This window comes from Lycium ferocissimum, chromosome 6, assembly GCF_029784015.1.
Source record: "Lycium ferocissimum isolate CSIRO_LF1 chromosome 6, AGI_CSIRO_Lferr_CH_V1, whole genome shotgun sequence".
NCBI lineage: Eukaryota > Viridiplantae > Streptophyta > Magnoliopsida > Solanales > Solanaceae > Lycium > Lycium ferocissimum.
The window spans coordinates 1,324,691-1,344,465 of NC_081347.1; the positions used below are offsets into that span (position 1 = coordinate 1,324,691).

Here is a 19,775-nt window from a genome sequence, read left to right on the forward strand (position 1 = left end):
AGTTTGATAGGAAATGGCGATGGTGTAAAGATTTAAGTTATACGTTATTAATATATATAGTTTAACATGTAATAACACATAGCTTAAATATCATTTTTAAATTAAGGTTACCAATCGATAAAGGTTTACTTATAACTTTGTTTATATCATCAGCATACAGAATTTAAACTCGATATATTTTAGAAGATGATCAACTAGATGCTCAATGTAAAATCAAACTTCTATATCGGAGTCACGCTTTTTTTGCTTTCAAGTTTCTTATTTAGTTTAACAATTGAATAATTGATAACTTAAATTGCTAGCTATATACTATAGTGATAGATACCTTAGGATTAATCATAGATTGAACATCGAAGAGATAATAGTTTGTCATCCTTACTTTATGAGGAGGAAAAAAAAAAAAGATGAAAGAAATATTGTGTTGTAGTGTGGGGAACATGTTGTAAAGTGAGGTTAGTGTAGTGAAAGATAGAGTTGAGAGTAAGTGTCTGACTAATTCACTACAAAAGAGAGTAATTTTCTATGTTGAAGGAAGATGTTCTTTTGGTGGAACTTTGGACTCTTCAATTAGTCCGGAGTTGTTTGAGTCACACGACGTTGGCGGGCCGTTGTATCCCGGAGGGGACAAGTCGGGTGACATCATTGGCCGGATCGGTGAAGATTATATCGCAGTGAGCTTGAATCTCCTTAAAGAGAGTGAAGGAAGATATTTTATTGATAAACTCTGTGAATATCTGAATGCTCTCTACAATCTCCACAACATAAAACAAATAAAGAACCCTATTTATAATAGTATAAAACTTACTTTAACTCAAAATAGAAAAACCTATTCCTATACTAATTTGACTATAAATTCTAATTGAACATGGATTAAAATACTCAATCCTAACTAATTTTGGTTTCCTATAATTTTTAATTATTATTTCCAACAGAAAGCGAGATATCCGCACCTCAACCTGAAGAATCATTTATTTATAATTTTTCTTCATTTTGTTCATTTTATTGTAATTTCCAACTGTAATTTATCGATATATTCACCAACAGTCAATGAAAACGCATTTATAAACATAAATTTTTAGTGTCAATTAATTACTTAGATTTTCCTCTTGATGATCTAGATATACGATAGTTCTTACCAAACTTGTATATGCATTGATGTGAGAGATAATAAATCAGCAACATCTGAAAAAATCCCTTTTGGAAAAGCTTCAGAGTAATATATTTCATTTTCTTTTATTCTTCTTTCTTCAAAAAAAAAAAACTTTTATTTTGAAATGGATACACATGTTTTATGCTTCTATTACATATATATAGTCCAATAATTCACATTTTTTGGCAGTTAGATGCTCACATGCATGTAAAATCCAAGTTCTTTTTTCACCTAAACCATTTTTACGTTACACAGCTTTCTTTTCAAGGACTTCAACCTAAGATTTCAACTATAAATATAAGCAAAAATCTTAAATTTTCCATCACAAATAATTTCTTTCTACCAAAATACCAAAATGGATCGTTCAATTTTTATTTCCGGGTTGGTGGTTTTAGCTCTAATTATTGCAATTAGTTCTGTTAATGGAAACGATCTATGCCCTAATACCATTGTTAAGCTTTTGCCATGCAGAGGTTTTTTAATGGGAAAGGGTGATATTAGTGTCCCTTGTTGCAATGGTGTTAAGGGATTAATGAAAATGGCTACATCTGACGATGATTTGAAGCTTCAAAATATGTGTGAATGTCTCAAGAAAGAAGCTTTGGCTATTGGAGTAATTCAAGAAAGAGCTAAGCAAATTCCTGAACTTTGCAACATCAATCTTTCTATTCCTATTGATCCTAATGTGGATTGCAAAAAGTAATATTCTCCCCCCTTTTATAATTCTTGTTTACTTTTGATTTTACAAATTATTGACCAATCAAATGGGCGAGTTGGACTATATCTGAACAGATTAAATGGGTTGGGCATAGCGTGCTTAATTACATTTTCTTAATTACTTGGGTTAAGATGAACGTAACAACTGGAAAAGATTGTACATGTGAGAGGATCCAAACGAATTCTGATTTCATTTTTAATAGTTGGGCTATATATCTCAACGGATTGTGTACTAGCGGGCCCGAGATCCATTTGGGTCATGATTGGTGATTATTTGGGCTAAATAATGAGTCATATATAGCTCAATTCACTCACTCAAAATTATTTTTCATTTATTTATTTGTTTTCTTTTATAATTTATTTAATTATCAAATCAAACTAACAAAAGATTTTTCGTTTCTTTATCACGATTATATCTAACCAACTAAACTCGGAAAAATACTAATACTATCCTACGTCTTGATGATTCTTTTATGCGTCAAATACACAATCAAATGGGCCCCACCTTAGATGAGTTGGGTGGAGTATAGCTTCATGGGGTTATATTTTTCACCCTTAGCCACATATGTTTTATTGTTAACTCAATTATGCACAGAAATAGGGTTTACTGGTCATTCTTCTGATAAAATTATTGTCGTGTAATCTCAAATTGCACTAATAAAATTCAATGACATACTGATAAAGTTAATCATATCCTAATCTTGATCAATTTTGATTCCTATTTGCTTTGAGCAGATTAAAAACTTCATCATCAACTGAAGAGTTCAAGCTGAAGAATTACAAGAATACTGGGATCATGGCTTTCAGAAGACCAAATTATAATCATCATAGTTACCATTCAATCCCTCATAAGAAACCTCTAATTGTCAATTAAGTGAAGGTAAATTAAGTCCATGGCTACTTAATACTAGCAACATTTATTATTCTAATTTGAACCTTGTGTAAATTAATTGTCTTCCCACTTATTATGATCAGTCTATTATTTTACTAATAGGTTTGTTTTTTGGAAAATGCAGAGGTATCTCCATCAAGTGGAATACAGAAATATCTACGAAGACTATGTACTGTGCTTAAATATTTATGATATGATCAAAAAATTCATCAAATAAAATGTTCGGACTTTTATCTACGGGTGTACAACGGGCGGATTATGCTGAATTTGAATGGATTAAAACAGACTGAGTTGATAAAAAGATGGGTTATTAATACACCCGAAGGTTACTTCAACTAAGATTGGTTGGGTCAAAATGGGATTACAATGGGTCATAACTCAACCCGTCCAAATTTTTTTTTTTTAATTCTATTTTCTTATAAATTTTTTAATTATATAAAATTTAGAAACCAATACAATATTCTTTTAATTATGACTGTATAAAACATATTAAATAAAACAAAATTAAAAAATATTAACAAGATTTTTTTTTTCATGAATCAATTCGTGCTTACATATTTAATCCAAATCAGTCAAACTGCAAGTTCAAATTAGTGGAGTTAACAAATTACCGAATTAATAACTCATCCAAACTTAAGCAGATTAGACAAATCATATTTTTATAGGCTAGTTTTGACACTTTCTACCTAAATGCAAGTCTAGAAGTCTTCAAAGCAACATATTATTAAATGAAATGAAAAGGTTTTACTAAAATTCTATTCTATGATAACCTAGAAGAACAATATTATTTTAGAGGAAAATAATGTTGAAATGAGAAATTAGTATTAAATTAACTGATCAAATAGCTAAATAGAAACCAAAAGCAAATTGGGATGAAGAAGCTTCCATTTGTTTCCTTTTTCCAACTTTCTTAAACGGCTAATAAAATTGAGTCCTGCATGAATTATGATTATAGAAATGGCTATATATATGTCAGCGTTTTCCTATTTTTATAACTTGTCTCAATTTCCCCCATAGTGTTACTACTTAGTAGCGTTTTGGTAACATCAAAAACTATGGCAACATTAATGTACGTGCATCCGGTTTACTGTCAAAAAGCATATTTTTTCCAATCCCAAAAATTGAAAATTGTCGAATTCAGTTAACAAAAGACCGATTGACTAACCAAGAACCTATTTTCATGAGTTGGTCTTTTCTTCCTCAAGGGTTCTCGCGCGGGATGATAAGGGAAGGTAGCTGGGTGGGTTCTGCGGCTGACTTAGCATGAGAGGGACATCGAGCCTTACATCGGAGTTATGGGCAATATACGGCAGTTTGACTCTAGCAAAGAATTATAATCTAAAGAAGGTCATCATCAAGACCGACTCAAGCGACGCCTTGAAGTTGCTAATTGTGAGTGGTAACATCTCTGAAAGTCACCCCGATCGCACTGTGATGGAAGAACGCAAGTGTCTTATATCCAAACTTGGAGTTACTCTAATCCATACGTTGAGACAAGGAAATAATTGAGTGGATCACTTGGCGAAGTTGGGAAGGATGCAACAAGAAGACTTGGTAATAATACATAATCCACCACATTCCATGCAAGAATTACTTCACTTTTTGCGCGGATTGCCCTATATTGGGGTGGGTCTTTAAATTTTCCCTCATATTTGTGGTCTTTAAATTATGCCCCTCATTCGTTAGTCTTTAATTTTTGCCCTTCGCATTGCAACTACGAGCATTCACGCGAACATTATGAGGTTACGAGTTCGAACCCCCCGCTCAAGCATAAATTTTAAAAAAAAAAAAAAAATTGCAAGGCAAAGGTTTGGATCGCGTGTATCTTGGACCGGCGTATACTTGTTGGAATTGCAAATTTATGCGGACCGAGTCGTCTTTTCTAAGTATCCGGGTCGGCGGGTAATCTCTAAGCGCGTTTATGCGATGGAAGGGAATAGTTTTAATAGGTAAACTTTTATCAGGGACCGAAACTTGTGAAGGAATTGCAAAGTTATGCGGGACCGGAATATTTATACCAAGTGACGCTAGCAAAGAATTATAATTCCTTCACAAGTTTAAGGTCATCATCAAGACATTCAACCGGCGACTGGTTGCTGAATCAATTACAGTTATCGGACCAACATCTTATGCCAAAGTCACCCCATAAGGCATAAGTATGTTAGACGGAAGAACGCAAGTATAGCGAAATTTAAATCCAAACTGTTACGAATTTTTTTTAAAATTTTACGTAATGGGGGTTTGAACACGGAACAATGGGGTTTAAGCCGGAAAGAAAAATTTAAAGATTTCAATATGAGGGCAAGAAAATTTAAAGACCACAATCCAAACATTCCATGCAAGAATTACTTCTTGCTGACATGGCCCACGTAGCGTATGCTAGGTATCCGAAACATGTAACCTAACTAGCGATAGGACAAATACAATGAAGTTGTAACATTTGTAAAAATCGAAAAGAAAGTAATATAGCATTGAAAGAATTTTAAAAAAAAATATCTGAAAATCATTCGAGTAATCTCTGTTTTCTCTTTGTTTTTTCTAACATTTTCAACTCGACTCAATAACATTGTTTAATTCATTAACCTGGCTGACGATACTACAATAATTGTTTAAATCCAGTAATGATTTAGTGTCCTATTAGATTAATGTAATCGTTGTTAATGTTTTTTGGTATGATTTCAATTAGTTAGACGTCAAAAAAATAGTAACACAGAGGTTCAGTTCAGTATGTCAAAATTTACTCAAACTTTGCTATAAGCCCATGACGGTTTGGATCATCAAAAAGGAGATATTAGTCCAATATATTAGAAGTTTGGAAATGAATTTAAACTAGTTTCTCGTTTAAAAGAATTTCAATAAAGGAGAAAAAAATTCTAGGCTTTTTTTTTTAGTAGACAAAAGATTATAAAGGAAAAATTTGAGAAAACAAAATATGAACTTACGACGTATATCAAATTAAAGATAAAACAAATTCCTTTTCTTTTTATTTAACATTGTTCATTATCAGAAAATACATATATTGCATGCATGTATAGAAAATCGCAACTTAACCAATAGGACCTTTTTTTTAAAGAATAAAACAGTAGTGATTTTAGTCCCTGACTTATTGTTTATTCAGTTCTTGTTCATGTGTTATTCGTCTTACTTATTCAACGTTCAATTAAATCAGATGAACGTACCTGGTGTTTATATCAAATTAATGAATGTGGGATATTTCATATTTACAATTACCATTTAATCATAGTTAAAGTGATATGTATTTTCATTTTAATTTTTAACTTCAAAAGTTATGTCGCTTAGTTTGATATAAACACGGAACTATAAGTTAATATAATCAAATCGATTTTAGATTCTCATTTCCATGATCTCAATTTCAAAATGTATACATATAATAAGGATCTTACTCACTCAGAACTTACTGATCTGAATCCTGAATTCACCTGCCAAACAGCAGACCTTTGTCTATGTGCTATCACAAATCAATCAAAGGTCAAAACTATTAATGTAACACCAGTAACACCACTTCGATTTTAAACTCTCATTTCCACATTTCTGCTATGCTTCAAATGCAAATAGTAGCATTAGCTTTGAATTGTTGCTGACACATTAATTTCATATTTCCAGGACACAGTTTCTTCCAGGGTAAACAAAAGAGGGAACTATCTAAGCGAGCCTGCAGATCGCACATTCTAGCAAGAAACAAAACAAACAGATGTACAGATATAGGGATTAATGGAGCAGTATAGCAACGGGCGACTGAACTCAGTAAGAATGTACACCCTGTATATATGCATGAAAAACTTACAACATAATGATCGTCAGCTTAATGCAGCACTTGCAACAGATGCACAGGGTGCCTTGAAATTTTTAAATACACTATGTTCCCATGAATGTCTTACTTCACTATTTTGACGAAGATTAGCCATAGACAATTGACAAAAACGCCAAAATGGAGAAATCCAAGCACAAAATTTCACTTCATTTTATAAAATTGATACAGACAAATAGTACACTTGACAATCCAGGACCGAAAAAGTACCAGGAAAGGCATCTTTACGACACCATTATCAACAGTGAATACAATAAGTAGGAAGAAAACCTACAAAATTTGGGCATCAAGGATATAAATAAATATATATATATAGTAGTTTCTCTACGTATCGATAGCACAGATTTTTGTACATTTTCGAACACACAGACCTTGCTGTTGACTGAGATTTACGAGATACCAATTGTCTTATTGAGTATCCAGAGTGTAAGAGACAGCTGAATTGCAACAATCGTATGAAGCCACGTCCGATCTAACATGAAGCCATACACCGTGATTCCAGCTTTGTTGTGCTCGAAGTATGACACTGAAACAAATTTTTCCACGACCGATATCAATAAGGTGCCACTTCAATACCAAAGATGTAAAAGAATTCAAAGAAATAAACAAAAAAGTGCTAGAGATTAGAGTTACCTAGTGCTTGTCTCTTTTGGTAAGATATCGTACTGGCATGAATCGGAAACATATTTGTGTTGTCCAACACATCATCTCCGTCTCCTTCCTCATCGCTGCTGGAATTGATAGGGTATACCGCCTGAGGTGTCGCAATCTGAGCCGTGGGAGTCTCATCGTTCATCTCATCGAAGGTGCTGATTGTCGCACAAGCATGCCATTTGGCAGCAAGAGATGTTACGGCTTGTGCTTTGTGTGTGATCTTTGCTGCACTACGTAAGCACATGAAAAGTCCAGTTACCAGAGTAATTGAGCTCAACTGCACCGTAACAAATATACAATGTCAAAACAGAACGGTAAAAAAGTTTGCAGCTACATGATCAATAAAATAAGGCTTAATACATCGACTACCCCTTAAACTTGCCAGTACTTTTCATTTAGACACTCAAACTGCGGTTTGTTCCGATTAAGCACCTGAACACATGATAAAGTACCCCTTAAACTTGCCAATACTTTTCATTTAGACGCTCAAACTGCGGTTTGTTCCGATTAAGCACCTGAACACATGATAAAGTGTTCTTATTAGACACTTCCGGTTCAAATTTTGGAAAAAACTTTACCTCCTTTAGTTATACGCATTAGCCTTAATAAGCCGTAGTTCAAGTGTCTATATGAAATTTACTGGCAGTTTAAGGGGGTTTCTATGTATTAAGCCATAAAAGAAATAAATTCATACAAAGAAGTGGGAATGAAGGATTACCGCAAGTTCACCCGCTGTAAAGATGCTCAAAGTGGAGCTAGGCTCAGTTGTAAGAAGCAGGGCAAGAAACTGACTTATGGTAACTAGTATGAGAGTTGACAAAATGAAAACTCTGAATCGATGGCTAATGATGCGAAGAGTTCTTCTGATTCTGAGATGTTCCATCATGATCGATGAGACATCAGATTCTTTCTCGAAAACTTGAGCAAACTCTTCCAGTCTAAGGATCTGCAGGGAGCATATTAACCGGAATAGGACACATACAAGGAAGGAAATTGATATCCGGTAGAGCCAGGAGCTTATTAACAAAATGCATACGAAGATATTGCTCAAAGCAGCATTGTACAAGTAAGGAATTTGAGTTCCCCCTGAGGCAAACCACCATATCTTGTAAATACTCTCAGCAATAAAAGAAGGGAGAACAAAAGCTGATAGGATCTTCATCGACCTCTGCACAAAAGAAGGAGAAACTATTATGCAGATGAACACCATATTTACCCATTCTTCAATGATAAATCACTAATTTCCCCCAATAAAAGCATGGGCATCACTAATTTCCTCCAATAAAAGCAAGGGCAACTTCAATCAACAACTATGTTGCTCGAACTCTTCAAAAATGCCGACATGTATGTGCTGGATCCTCCAAAAGTAGTGCATTTTTGGAGGATCCGACAAAGGTACAAAAACACTTTCCGGAGAGTTCGAGCAACACACATCAGCAAACCAGATGTGTATCAAGGCCAACTTATACAAATTCATGATTTGGGTTAAAAGGGGCTAAGTAAATGTTTGTTTCTTTCCGGATGACAGAAACGCCTCGCATTTGAAGGGTTTTCCAAGGTCGGTAGCATCTGCAGTATTTTACAACTCCAAACATACCGACATTTCTTAATCCTCTAAAAACTGATGATTCCACAATGATTTTCAAAGAGGATGAAACTTTTATTATGAATGCTCTATTTAACAGGAAAACACTAACTTAAATCATTAGAAAATGCTATATACGCATTCATCAGTTTTTTCTATCTGAGAGTATTATTGAACTGTATGAGCAAATTATCTAGTAGGCTTAAACTAAAGGGAACACCTTTATTTACTAAATCATATATTCAGCACGCCCCCTTGCATGCGGACATGATCCTTTTGATAGCCCAAATATGTGTAAATTCTTTTTGATTAAACGTTAAGATTTCAACCTGGGCCTTCGCACCCATCTCATTTAAAAGCCAAGGCTATTAGAGAGGGCACACGTTTATTTACTTACTTATATCTTCAACAAGTACCTAGGGACCAATATACAAATGATTAACTTGCAAAAACTGGAAATAGTTGATTTCTAAAATGGTCACTCAACTAATAGTTGTTATCTCAAAAAATCACCTTTCTTCTTGATTCCAATTTCCTTTAACAAACAAAGTGACTTTCCGAGATAGTAATAACTATTAGTTGCGTGACCATCTGAGAAATCAGCTTGAAATCATCACTAAAGAGGAACATCAAAGACACTTTGAATCAATCCCAAAATCCACATTTCAAATAATTCCTAAATCTAACTTAACAATTAGGTACGACACTAGAGGGTCGGAAGGGGTTCATCCAAACCCCCTTCTCCAGAAAATCACACTGTCAATAACAATAACACAAAAAAAAAAAAAAAAAAAAAAGAGTAACAAGTAAGGGGAAAATTAACTTACATGAAGCTGTTGAGTGTATCCTCGTTGAACCTTTTCACTATTTTCATACAATTTATCAAGAAACAAAAACTTTCTAATCCCATATTTTCTAGCAAAGGTAGAAAGACTGAGAAATGATAAGGTTGCAAAAAGTGATAAAGACACTTGAACAAGAGCATCAAAAGGCCTTTGATGCATAGAATCACAACTGAAACAGGCAAACACAAAGTGTGATACTAATGGTATAGCAATTGTTAGAAGGAAAAAAAATGACCAAGAAAGACCAGCTCTCCATATATTTGATTGATCAAGAAAAACCCATGCTAGAGCTGATTTAATCTTCTTGATTTCAGCAGAATTTTCATTTATTGAATATGAACAAAGTGCTTCTTTGTTAGCTTGCAACATCCCTGCTTCAGCTTCTTCCATATCTCTTTGAGCTATAATTTCTTCAGCTACAACTTATACAAATACTTGTTGAACACAACATGAAAAAAAAAAAAAAAAAAAAAAAAAAAAATGAATCAAATGAATATAGAAAGATTCAAGATTTCAATTGCTGACTTGATAAAATTGTTTTAATTACCCCCAATTGGGAATTTAGAACTATAATGAAGGCTTTAAGATGTGACTAAAACCATAAACAACATATACAATTAAATAATGGAGAGGTCGACACAAATGGCAAAATAAGCTTGGGAGTTGTTACTGTTTGACGTTGACAGAAAGAAAAATCAATTCTTTAAGAAAGGAAGATAAAGAAAAAGAAAAGTTTGGTTTTACTTTGTAAATCATGATTTATACCCTTTTTTTTCTCCACAACCATGATTCATTTAGCAATCTTTCGATCATGACAAGCAGATATCCATCATTGTTTCAATGTTTCTTTTTCTCCCACCAGGACAAGTGTTCGGTATTTTAGGGTTCGACTAATCTAGATTCATCATAAAATTTTGAGAGATAATCTCAAAGTTAAAATATAATAATATTAATAATTGAAATCACAATTTAGTGAATTTCTTAATAAAAATACAGAGTTTGGTTAAAAGTTACTGGATTCATGTGATTCTGGGTAAATTAGACAGGAGTTTAGAATTTAAATTTTATGAGTTTCTTTAGCAATTTTAAAGTATAATTGATTTCGCAATCAAATATTTCATCGATATTTAGTAAATAAAAATATAAAATTTAGACAAAAATTACTGAATTAAGCATTAAGGCTAGATCCACCTCTCGATAAATGCTTTCTATAAAAAATGATATTTCTAAATTCAAACTCGAAATCTATATTTAATGGTTAACGATGAAAGGATAATTAATACTAATATACCCTGTCCTGTGTTCCACTTATTGGTATATGAGATTGTGTGAAAATGGACAATGCCAAGTGGAAAATTATTATATTACGAGGAAAGAGAAAAGGTCACAAATCACAGGTAGCATGATGATGAAGTGAAAGGTGAGATTTGGAGTAACCGGCGCGTGAAGCTTTTTTGGAACATGAAAAGAAATGGGGCACTATGTTTTCGTGAAAGTGATGGCAAAGGCATTATTTTTTTTATTTTTTTTTGAAAACTCCAGGAAAATTCGCAATCGCTACCCGTTAGGTGCGTACTGCAAGCCCTGTGCGACAAACTTTACTGAAAAGGCATTAGGGGGGAGGGGGGATTCGAACCTGCGACCTCCCTTAGAGAAGCCTCCCCTCAAACCAACTCAGCCACACCCGAAAGGCATTATTATTACGTGGTTGGTCTCTTGTATTTCTGCGATGAGGCAGGCCTGTTCATGTGCAACACTGACCTTAAACATTTTTATTGAGTTAATGATCAGAAATATATCTGAGTTACTTCCCTCAGGATTAGAAAAGTACTCCCTCCATTCACTTTTACTTATCACATTTTAATTTTTTATGCTGTTTAAAAAATAATAATTTGAGATGAATAATAAATGTTAAAGGTAAAACAGAAATTTTTTTTTGTCTTACCTTGATATGTAAAAATTGACAAATAAAAATAAAAATCTATAAAGGGAATAGTAGACAAGTAAAAGTTAACGGAGGAAGTATACATTTAAATTTTTTTTTTTTATCAAAAAAAGTATTCACTTATCAAATTAAGAAAGGATTAACTTTATCTTTTTAGATTTGCCTTTATTAAGTGTTACGTGATCAAATCTCAATACCTATTTAATTAGGGCAGTTTATTCAAATTATCCATTTTTATTTAGAAGTTAGTATTTTCTTAAGGGGTGTGCAAATGGCTAAGTGGACATTCTTTTTTAACCGGAGGGAGTATCATTTTTTCGTGAGTTTCACACTTCAACTAAACTATCAGTTGTTTCAATTTCCTACCTAAACTATCACCGTCTTTGTATTGAAAGACACTCCAAACCTGATTAGGTGACTGTCAGTTGCCTCATTTTCCTACCTGAACGATCATCATCACTCGATTAGGTGTGTTTAATACATAGATGGTGATAATTCAGGTAGGAAAAGGTAACAACCGATAGTTTAGGTGTGAAACTCGTGAAAATAGTGATAGTTCGGGTGTGTTTTTTGACCATTATGCCCTTTTTATTTTATTTTTGGTGGCATGAATAAAGGTCAATTCCAAATTTATATATATTATGAGTTTGAGTTCAAAACTTATTGAGTTTGAAATTTATTATTTATACTCCTCCCCGTCCATATTTGACTTACACACTCCTAAAAAAGCAATAGATAAAATGATAATTTTACTATCTCACCCTTAATTATTATAAGTCATTTAAATATTGGGAAATGAATGGTACTGAATAATTAAGGGCCAAATAAATTTAAAAAATGATAAATTATCTTTTGATTCTTCAAACTGGACATATAATTTTATTATGGTTGACAAGTAAAAGTGGGGGGTGAATATTAATTTTGGTGGATTTTGGCACATGTATAGGGAATTGAGCTAAAATTAATGAATTCAAAGAATCCATAAGCAAAAATAGAGCTAGCATGGAAAGTATGAAGTCATCGAACCTGGTAACTTTGAACCGGATATGTATATTTATTGAGAAATTCATTGAATATGTATGTATAAGATATTTAAAACTCATAAATGTTAAATCTTGAACACGCCTCTTCCCATAAGCTAAGCTACACACTACATCCGCCACTGGCATGAACCATATGTCTCCACATTAAATTAAGAGGTTGAGTTCTCGAGTCCTCATAAATCAACATTGTCTTAATGAGTCCTACGTGACACAAACTTGAATTAATTAAATTTGTGGATGTCATGACTCATGAATGGCTTTATCTAAGTTCGATGATCCAACTAGTTTAAATTTACATCTAGTAAATCCATTAAAGGAGGTAAAATACTCTACACTAAAAAAAAAGTTGAGTCCCAAAACTCGAGTAAGTTTTAATTAAAGGTCAAGAATCCAAATCATCCATCATAGCTTCTGATGGTAAAATTATTTCCTCTTAAATTAGCTTAGATTAGATAAGATGGACCATTGGGCATAGTCAAAAGTAGATTATACTCCCTCCATCTCATATTAATTGTCCACATTACTATAAATATCCGTTCCAAAATATTTATCCATTTACAAAATCAAGATAAAATTGAATAAGTTTTTCCTGCTCTGCCCTTAACATTAATTGTTTTTTAAAGTAACTAATATTTATTAGAATGCAATTAATTTGACAGAGATGAGGATAGTAGTAAAAATACACTTTTATTTATGAGCTCTTAAAGGACGTGTAAAGGAAAAAGTGGACAACTAATATGGGACGGAGGGAGTAAAATTTTAAATTAGTCAGCACTTGTGAAGTATCAATCAATAAGTTCACTACTTTTACAACAAATAGGTACCAAAGTAATATAATTATATAAAAACATATAGTATATAATAGATAATACAATGTATATAGATCAGATTGCTGCTGAGAAGAGAGACTCGTACATGGTTGCACACTTGCATTCTTAAATAAATCAATAAGCTATCAAGTTTTGAGTTTTTTTATTATGGAACAAAAATAGAAAGAAAAGGACAAATAATCCGTAAACTGTTTTAACTTTTTCATTTTCATTTGATGTAAAGAATATACTTGTGTATTAAAAACAAATAAAAATACCCACAGTTTTTGGTTTTGGGATCCTGCTAAATTTTCATTCTGGGCAGTAAAGTATTTTCTATCAAAGACGATTTAAATTTTCGGAGTTTGCACTTTGATATCTCTTAAGGATATATATAAGTACTTACCGCTCTACGACAATCTTTGCAATGAAAAGTTTTTTTATTTTTATTTTTATTTTTTTTTAATTTTTTTTTAGTAATAAAGATACTTATATTAGTAATAAGCCTTCAAAAAATTACGAGCTACACTAATTATTGCCACTAGGGGCAATTTGTGCATCAGAAGTACCAGTTGATTCAAAAGCAGTAGCATTACAACCAGTTGACGAAAAGGTTGCAAACTTGCAACATTACAATCAATTGAAAAGTAGAGTAAAATATCATGATATTGACAATGTGAATGGAGACAACAATAGAATACTATCATCTCGTCTCTTCCTTATTTAATTGCATTATTATCTTGGTGTAGCAATAGTTGACAGAGATAAGGATAAAATAGTAAAAATACACTTTTATTTATGAGTTCTTAAAAGATGCGTAAAGGAAAAAGTGGACAACTAATATGGGACGGAGGGAGTAGAATTTTAAATTAAATTAGTGAGCACTTGTAAAGTATCAATCAATAAGTTCACTACTTTTACAACAATTAGGTACCAAAGTAATATAATGATATAAAAACATGTAATATAATTATATATAAACATAGTATATAATAAAATGTATATAGATCTGATTGCTGCTGAGAAGATAGACTCGTACATCGTTGCACACTTGCACTTGAGTTTCGATTCTTAAATAAATTAATAAGCTATCAAGTTTGAGTTTTTTATTATGGAACAAAAAAAGAGAGAAAAGGACAAGTAATCCGTAAACTGTTTTAACTTTATACTTGTCTATTAAAAACAAATAAAAATACTAACAACTTTTAGTTTTGGGATCCGGCTAATTCGAATGCGCCGAAGATTTTCATTCTGGGTAATAAAGTATTTTTTATCAAAGACGATTTAAATTTTCGGAGTTTGCTCTTTGAAATCTTGTAAGGATATATAAGTACTTATCGCTCTCCGGCAATTTTTGCAATGAAAAGTTTTTTTTTTTTTTTTTTTTTTTTTAGTAATAAAGATACGTATATTAGTAATAAACATTCAAAAAATTACGAGCTACATTAATTATTGCCACTAGGGGCAATTTGTGCATCAGAAGTACCAGTTGATTCAAAAGCAATAGCGGTGCAGCCAGTTGATGAAAAGGTTATAAACTTGCAACGTGCAACTTGCAACATTACGATCAATTGAAAAGTAGAGTAAAATATTATGATTTTGACAATGTGAATAGAGACAACAATATAATGCTATCATCTCGTCTCTTCCTTATTTAATTGCATTATTATCTTGGTGTAGCAATAATTGATTATGTTTTTCATTTTTAATAATCTCCCAATAGGCTCTACATGCTCATGCATTAATAGATCATAGATTAAGGGGTGATCTCAATGATAAAATGATGCTTCTAATTTACAAATTGTAACCTATAATTACACTATAATCAATATTTGTACCCTCCGTCTCAAAATATTTATCACCCTTACTAAAAATATTTGTCGTTTTATTTAACCACGACAAATTAAGTAACTTTTTCTCATTTTACCCTTGTATTAATTAGCAACATTTAAGAGGTTCTCACCATTAATGGAGTAGATGTTTATTGAGGAGAGATTACATGAAATATTTTAAGAGGGTGAAATAGTCAAAATATTGACTATTACCCTTATAAATGCTTTCTTAAAGGGCGTGTAAATGAAAAATGCGACAAATATTTTGAGACGGTAATATTAAGGGCAAAGTAGGAAAAACTTAATTAATCCTATCTTGATTTTGTAAATGAACAAATATTTTGGGACGAATATTTATAGTAATGTGGACAACTAATATGGGAGGGAGGAAGTATGAATGTTTGGTTTTTTTTTTTTCTTCTTTTTTTTTGTGTGTGGTGTAAAGCTATAGAAGATATCAGGGTAGGCCATATCGAATCACGTAAATCAAGCTAAGTCTAGCGCTTAAAACTTTGAATTGGACTCAACATTATTAGTGTTCAGACATAATATAGAGTTTAAGCATAGTTAAATATTTATTTTTACGGACAAATTTAGTCCACTGAATTAATGGAATAGTGATAAGCTCAACCTAAAGGATGATGTTGATGTAGTAACAAGGGATGGCTGATCAATAATCCATTGAACTTATAATTGTCCATGTCAATATATGCACGTACGTATTGTCTCATGTTATTTATCACAATTTGTCTTTTCACACTATTAAGATAAGTGGACAGTCTTTTTTAACCTTTAATTTCAACATTATTTTCCTAAAAGTAGTCACTAGAAAAAAAAAATCTTGTATTAATAATATACTAAACTTTTATATATATAGTTTCGAGGTGGATATACATGTTGGATAAATAAATATTGTCACGTAACACCACTTTGTAAAAAAACTTTTACTAGATGCATAAATGATAGATGAATTGGGTTAAAAATGAATGATCTCAATCATTGCAGCATATTCTTTAGATGGTAAAATTACTTCCTATCTAACTTATTATAAAAAATGATGTATCAATTAATACGTTCAATACTTTTACAACAATTAGTTAATATAATTATAATAACAACATATATAATGTATATATATCTGATCGTTACTGAGAATATAGACCCGTGCATGCGGTTTGCAACTTGCACTTGAGTTTCGATTCTTAAATTAATATATGCCCTTAAGTTTGAGTTTTTAAACTGATCTTATTCTTAGTGTATTTTACTAGGGCCCCAAAAAAAAAAAAAAAAAAAAAAAGAGAGAGAGAGAGAGCGAAAATGACAAGCCCTCTAATTTACATCAACCTTAAACCAACCCCACATCATTATTTCACCATTTTCATACTTGTTCTACCAAATGTAAGTTATGGTACCAATAGGTCAGATAAGTTAATTCAAAGACACTCTTAACTCACATGATTTCTTTCCTAAAAAATCTCATACCATTAGAATTATTTTTAAATCTTATATGCAGCTTTCTTTTTAAGTTACTTTTATTCGCACACTAAAGGAGATCACAGTACTAACTCACATGATATGTCCGAATTTCAATTATTGAAAACTTGGAATGACATATTGTTAGTAGAACTTTAGAAGATACCAAGGTAGGCCGTACATGGAATCACATAAAGCAAGCAAAGTGGAGCTCTTAAAGCCTTGAAGTGGAGTTGTGGACACAAATTAAAAGTTTTATAAAATTTCATCATATCCACATAAAAGTGTGTTATTTCTCAATCTACCGGAATTTATTCTGAATAATTTTTTTTTTAAATAACGATGTATATCAAGTGTTAGAAATTAGATTACAATTTAAAATTTTATATATATTTTATGACATTTTTTAATACAAATATAGAATTTTCACTAAATTCATTGAGTTCAACCGAACCGTTTAGTTCTTTTAGTGGTGATAAGTACTACTTAAACTATGACCAAACAAAAAGAGATAAGCACAACTTGAAGCGTGTTTTTGATTAATAACCTATCAAACCTTAGAGTTTTGTCGTATATACACGTATCTCATCTAATTCATGCATTTGTCTTTTCACAGAATTTAAGATAAGTTGGCAATCTTGGTGTAATTATTAGAAAATCATATATCCTTGTAATTTGTATTTGTAAAAGTAATAATCACTAAAAAGAATATTCAACTTAAGCTTATTAGTGAATTATTTAAATAAATTAATACTAGTTACAAGTTGTTGCAAGATATAGCTTATTAGCTAGTTACTAGTTAAACAGAACTCAACATTTTGACATGAAATATAAATAAATTCGATAAATATAAAATTGAATTGCTAGTACTTTTAACAAAGATTATATTATGAATCCTTAATCTAAAAGTTCATTAAAATCAATATTGCTAAGAAATTTAATGATCGAATTTACTAAATTTAAATCCTCAATCTATTTTTGCGGATGTATGAGTCAAAACTTTGACCGAGTAACTCTTAAAACTTGTTCGACTTCTTCGAAACAAAAATAATGCTTTCAAATTGGTGTAAATATGAAATATCACGTGTTAATAAAAACAAATCCTTAATTAATTTTGATGTCCTTGGCAGCATCATATCACAAACTAAGTTGCGTGCCGACGACTTCAACTTGTGCTTTTTCTTTTTTCTTCTTACTGACTCATATTTATTAGATGCATCCAACTTCAGCCAGCTCATTTTCAACTTTTCATGTTATATATTATTTTCGTATGCGATATCTCTTAGGAGTATTTAATATTGCTAAGAACAAACTCTCACATTATAACAACAAAGCAACATACCTAATATACTTCTACATGTGGTGTATGTGGAGGGTAGAAAAGATAGCAGAATATAGGCAATTCTTACCTCTTTGTTCCCCATATTCCACCTGGTGAAATACAGCGGATATGTTGTTATTGTAATGTGAGACACTAATAATTTAAAAAAAAAAGTTATATATATAAAATGAACTAATATATTTTGACCGGTGTAGTTTTTTTAAATAAAAATAATAACTAATAGCCACATCTTGTTATCTAGCAATAATTTGCGATTTGTGCTCACTCACCGACCACCATCAACTGGATTGAATCTTTTGATTCTTATTATTCTATCACTTTCGAAATCACTGAAATTCTCCACTATTACCACAAAAATCTTCTAAATTTATCAATAATGCGATCTTTTTTTTTTTTTTTTTTTTTTTTTTTGTGATCTTATCACACGTAGTGCAAACACATTTTTTTCATTTTCAAGTTGTATATCTAGGACCACGAAGACGACATCGGACTTTGCGTTCAGCTGTGTTGCAAGCGACGTTTGTGTTGGTCAATACTACAATGCAATTATGCTTATCTAAAACACATAGTATAATATAATATAAGAAAGTTTTACGTATTAAAATCAATAAACAATTGGCTAACTATAGAGAGATAATAGCATCAGGCCAAATACATTTCACTTGCCCTTTTTTTCGAAAAGTCCACCAGCTTTGGCATAATGGCACGGGGGAACAATTTATCAACAAATTGATAGGTCGGTGACTTTGATATTATTTTCCTTGTACTATAATTAATTATACTAGTTCCTTACTCCTGAATATATTGTAGTCATCGGCATGGGTTGTGGTGAGATGGGCGGTAGATCCTCCAATCTTGTCAGAGGCCTCGTGTTGTCAAAAAATATCGCGCAAATAATGGGATCTACATAAGACAATTCAAATTTAATCGGACTCCAATATTTATAATGAATACTGAGTAGAAAACCAAAAAAATAATAATAATTGTAGCCAAATCAAAACATGCATACCCAATGTATAGCCACGAGTGTGGATTTATTTGAGAATAAGGCAGTGGATTATAATCCCTTCATCTCCTAAACAAGCTTTTATGGGACACTACCAAATGAAAGGATTATAATCCACCACCTTCTCAAGAAACTGTACAACAAGAATACCATAAGGGGGATTTTTAAATTTTGATCCTGCGTAATAAAATCTTTAAAAAATAATCTTTGTTGCCCATAAGGCACAAATTCTAGTTATAATGCGCTTATAAATTAGTTTTGTCTATGAGCCAAGAGTTCGAGACATTTCAAAGAGTGACATATAGTAAAAATAGTAGATATAATGTGTTGCATGTTGGGCATGAGTTTCAATTGTATTGACTTGTATCAGCTGATCAACGCAGACAATTTTCGCCTATGAGGTTGCACTTATAGTCAATTGAGCAGATTTACATCAATTGAGCAGATTTACAAATTACAATATTAAAAAATTCCGAACTCTTGCCTCATAGGCAAAACAGCAAAACCAATATATTCCCACAACTTATGCCCAATAGAAAACATAGATTATTTTTCAAAATTTTTATTAAGTTGGGCTAAAAGTTCAGTCTCACTGGACTCACTTTATTTTGACAAAGCCCATATAGAGTCTATTTATTCTGACAAGTCCGGTT

General features: G+C 31.9%; 2 protein-coding genes across 2 annotated transcripts; one reads left to right on the forward strand and one right to left on the reverse strand.

Annotated features, from left to right (window-relative positions):
* Nucleotides 1-1,463: 1,463 nt before the first annotated feature.
* On the forward strand, nt 1,464-2,992 carry LOC132060532 (non-specific lipid-transfer protein 1-like). The gene is made up of 3 exons (XM_059453547.1): nt 1,464-1,849; nt 2,603-2,747; nt 2,884-2,992. Exons 1-2 carry the CDS (start codon nt 1,506-1,508, stop codon nt 2,739-2,741), a joined length of 483 nt encoding a protein of 160 aa, XP_059309530.1. The 5' UTR covers nt 1,464-1,505; the 3' UTR covers nt 2,742-2,747; nt 2,884-2,992.
* Nucleotides 2,993-6,719: 3,727 nt separating this feature from the next.
* LOC132058825 (uncharacterized) lies at nt 6,720-10,446 on the reverse strand. The gene is made up of 4 exons (XM_059451191.1): nt 9,655-10,446; nt 7,961-8,410; nt 7,222-7,519; nt 6,720-7,114 (listed from the first exon to the last, which is right to left on the reverse strand). The coding sequence occupies exons 1-4, from the start codon at nt 10,060-10,062 to the stop codon at nt 6,978-6,980; spliced, it is 1,293 nt and encodes a 430-aa protein (XP_059307174.1). The 5' UTR covers nt 10,063-10,446; the 3' UTR covers nt 6,720-6,977.
* Nucleotides 10,447-19,775: the final 9,329 nt, after the last annotated feature.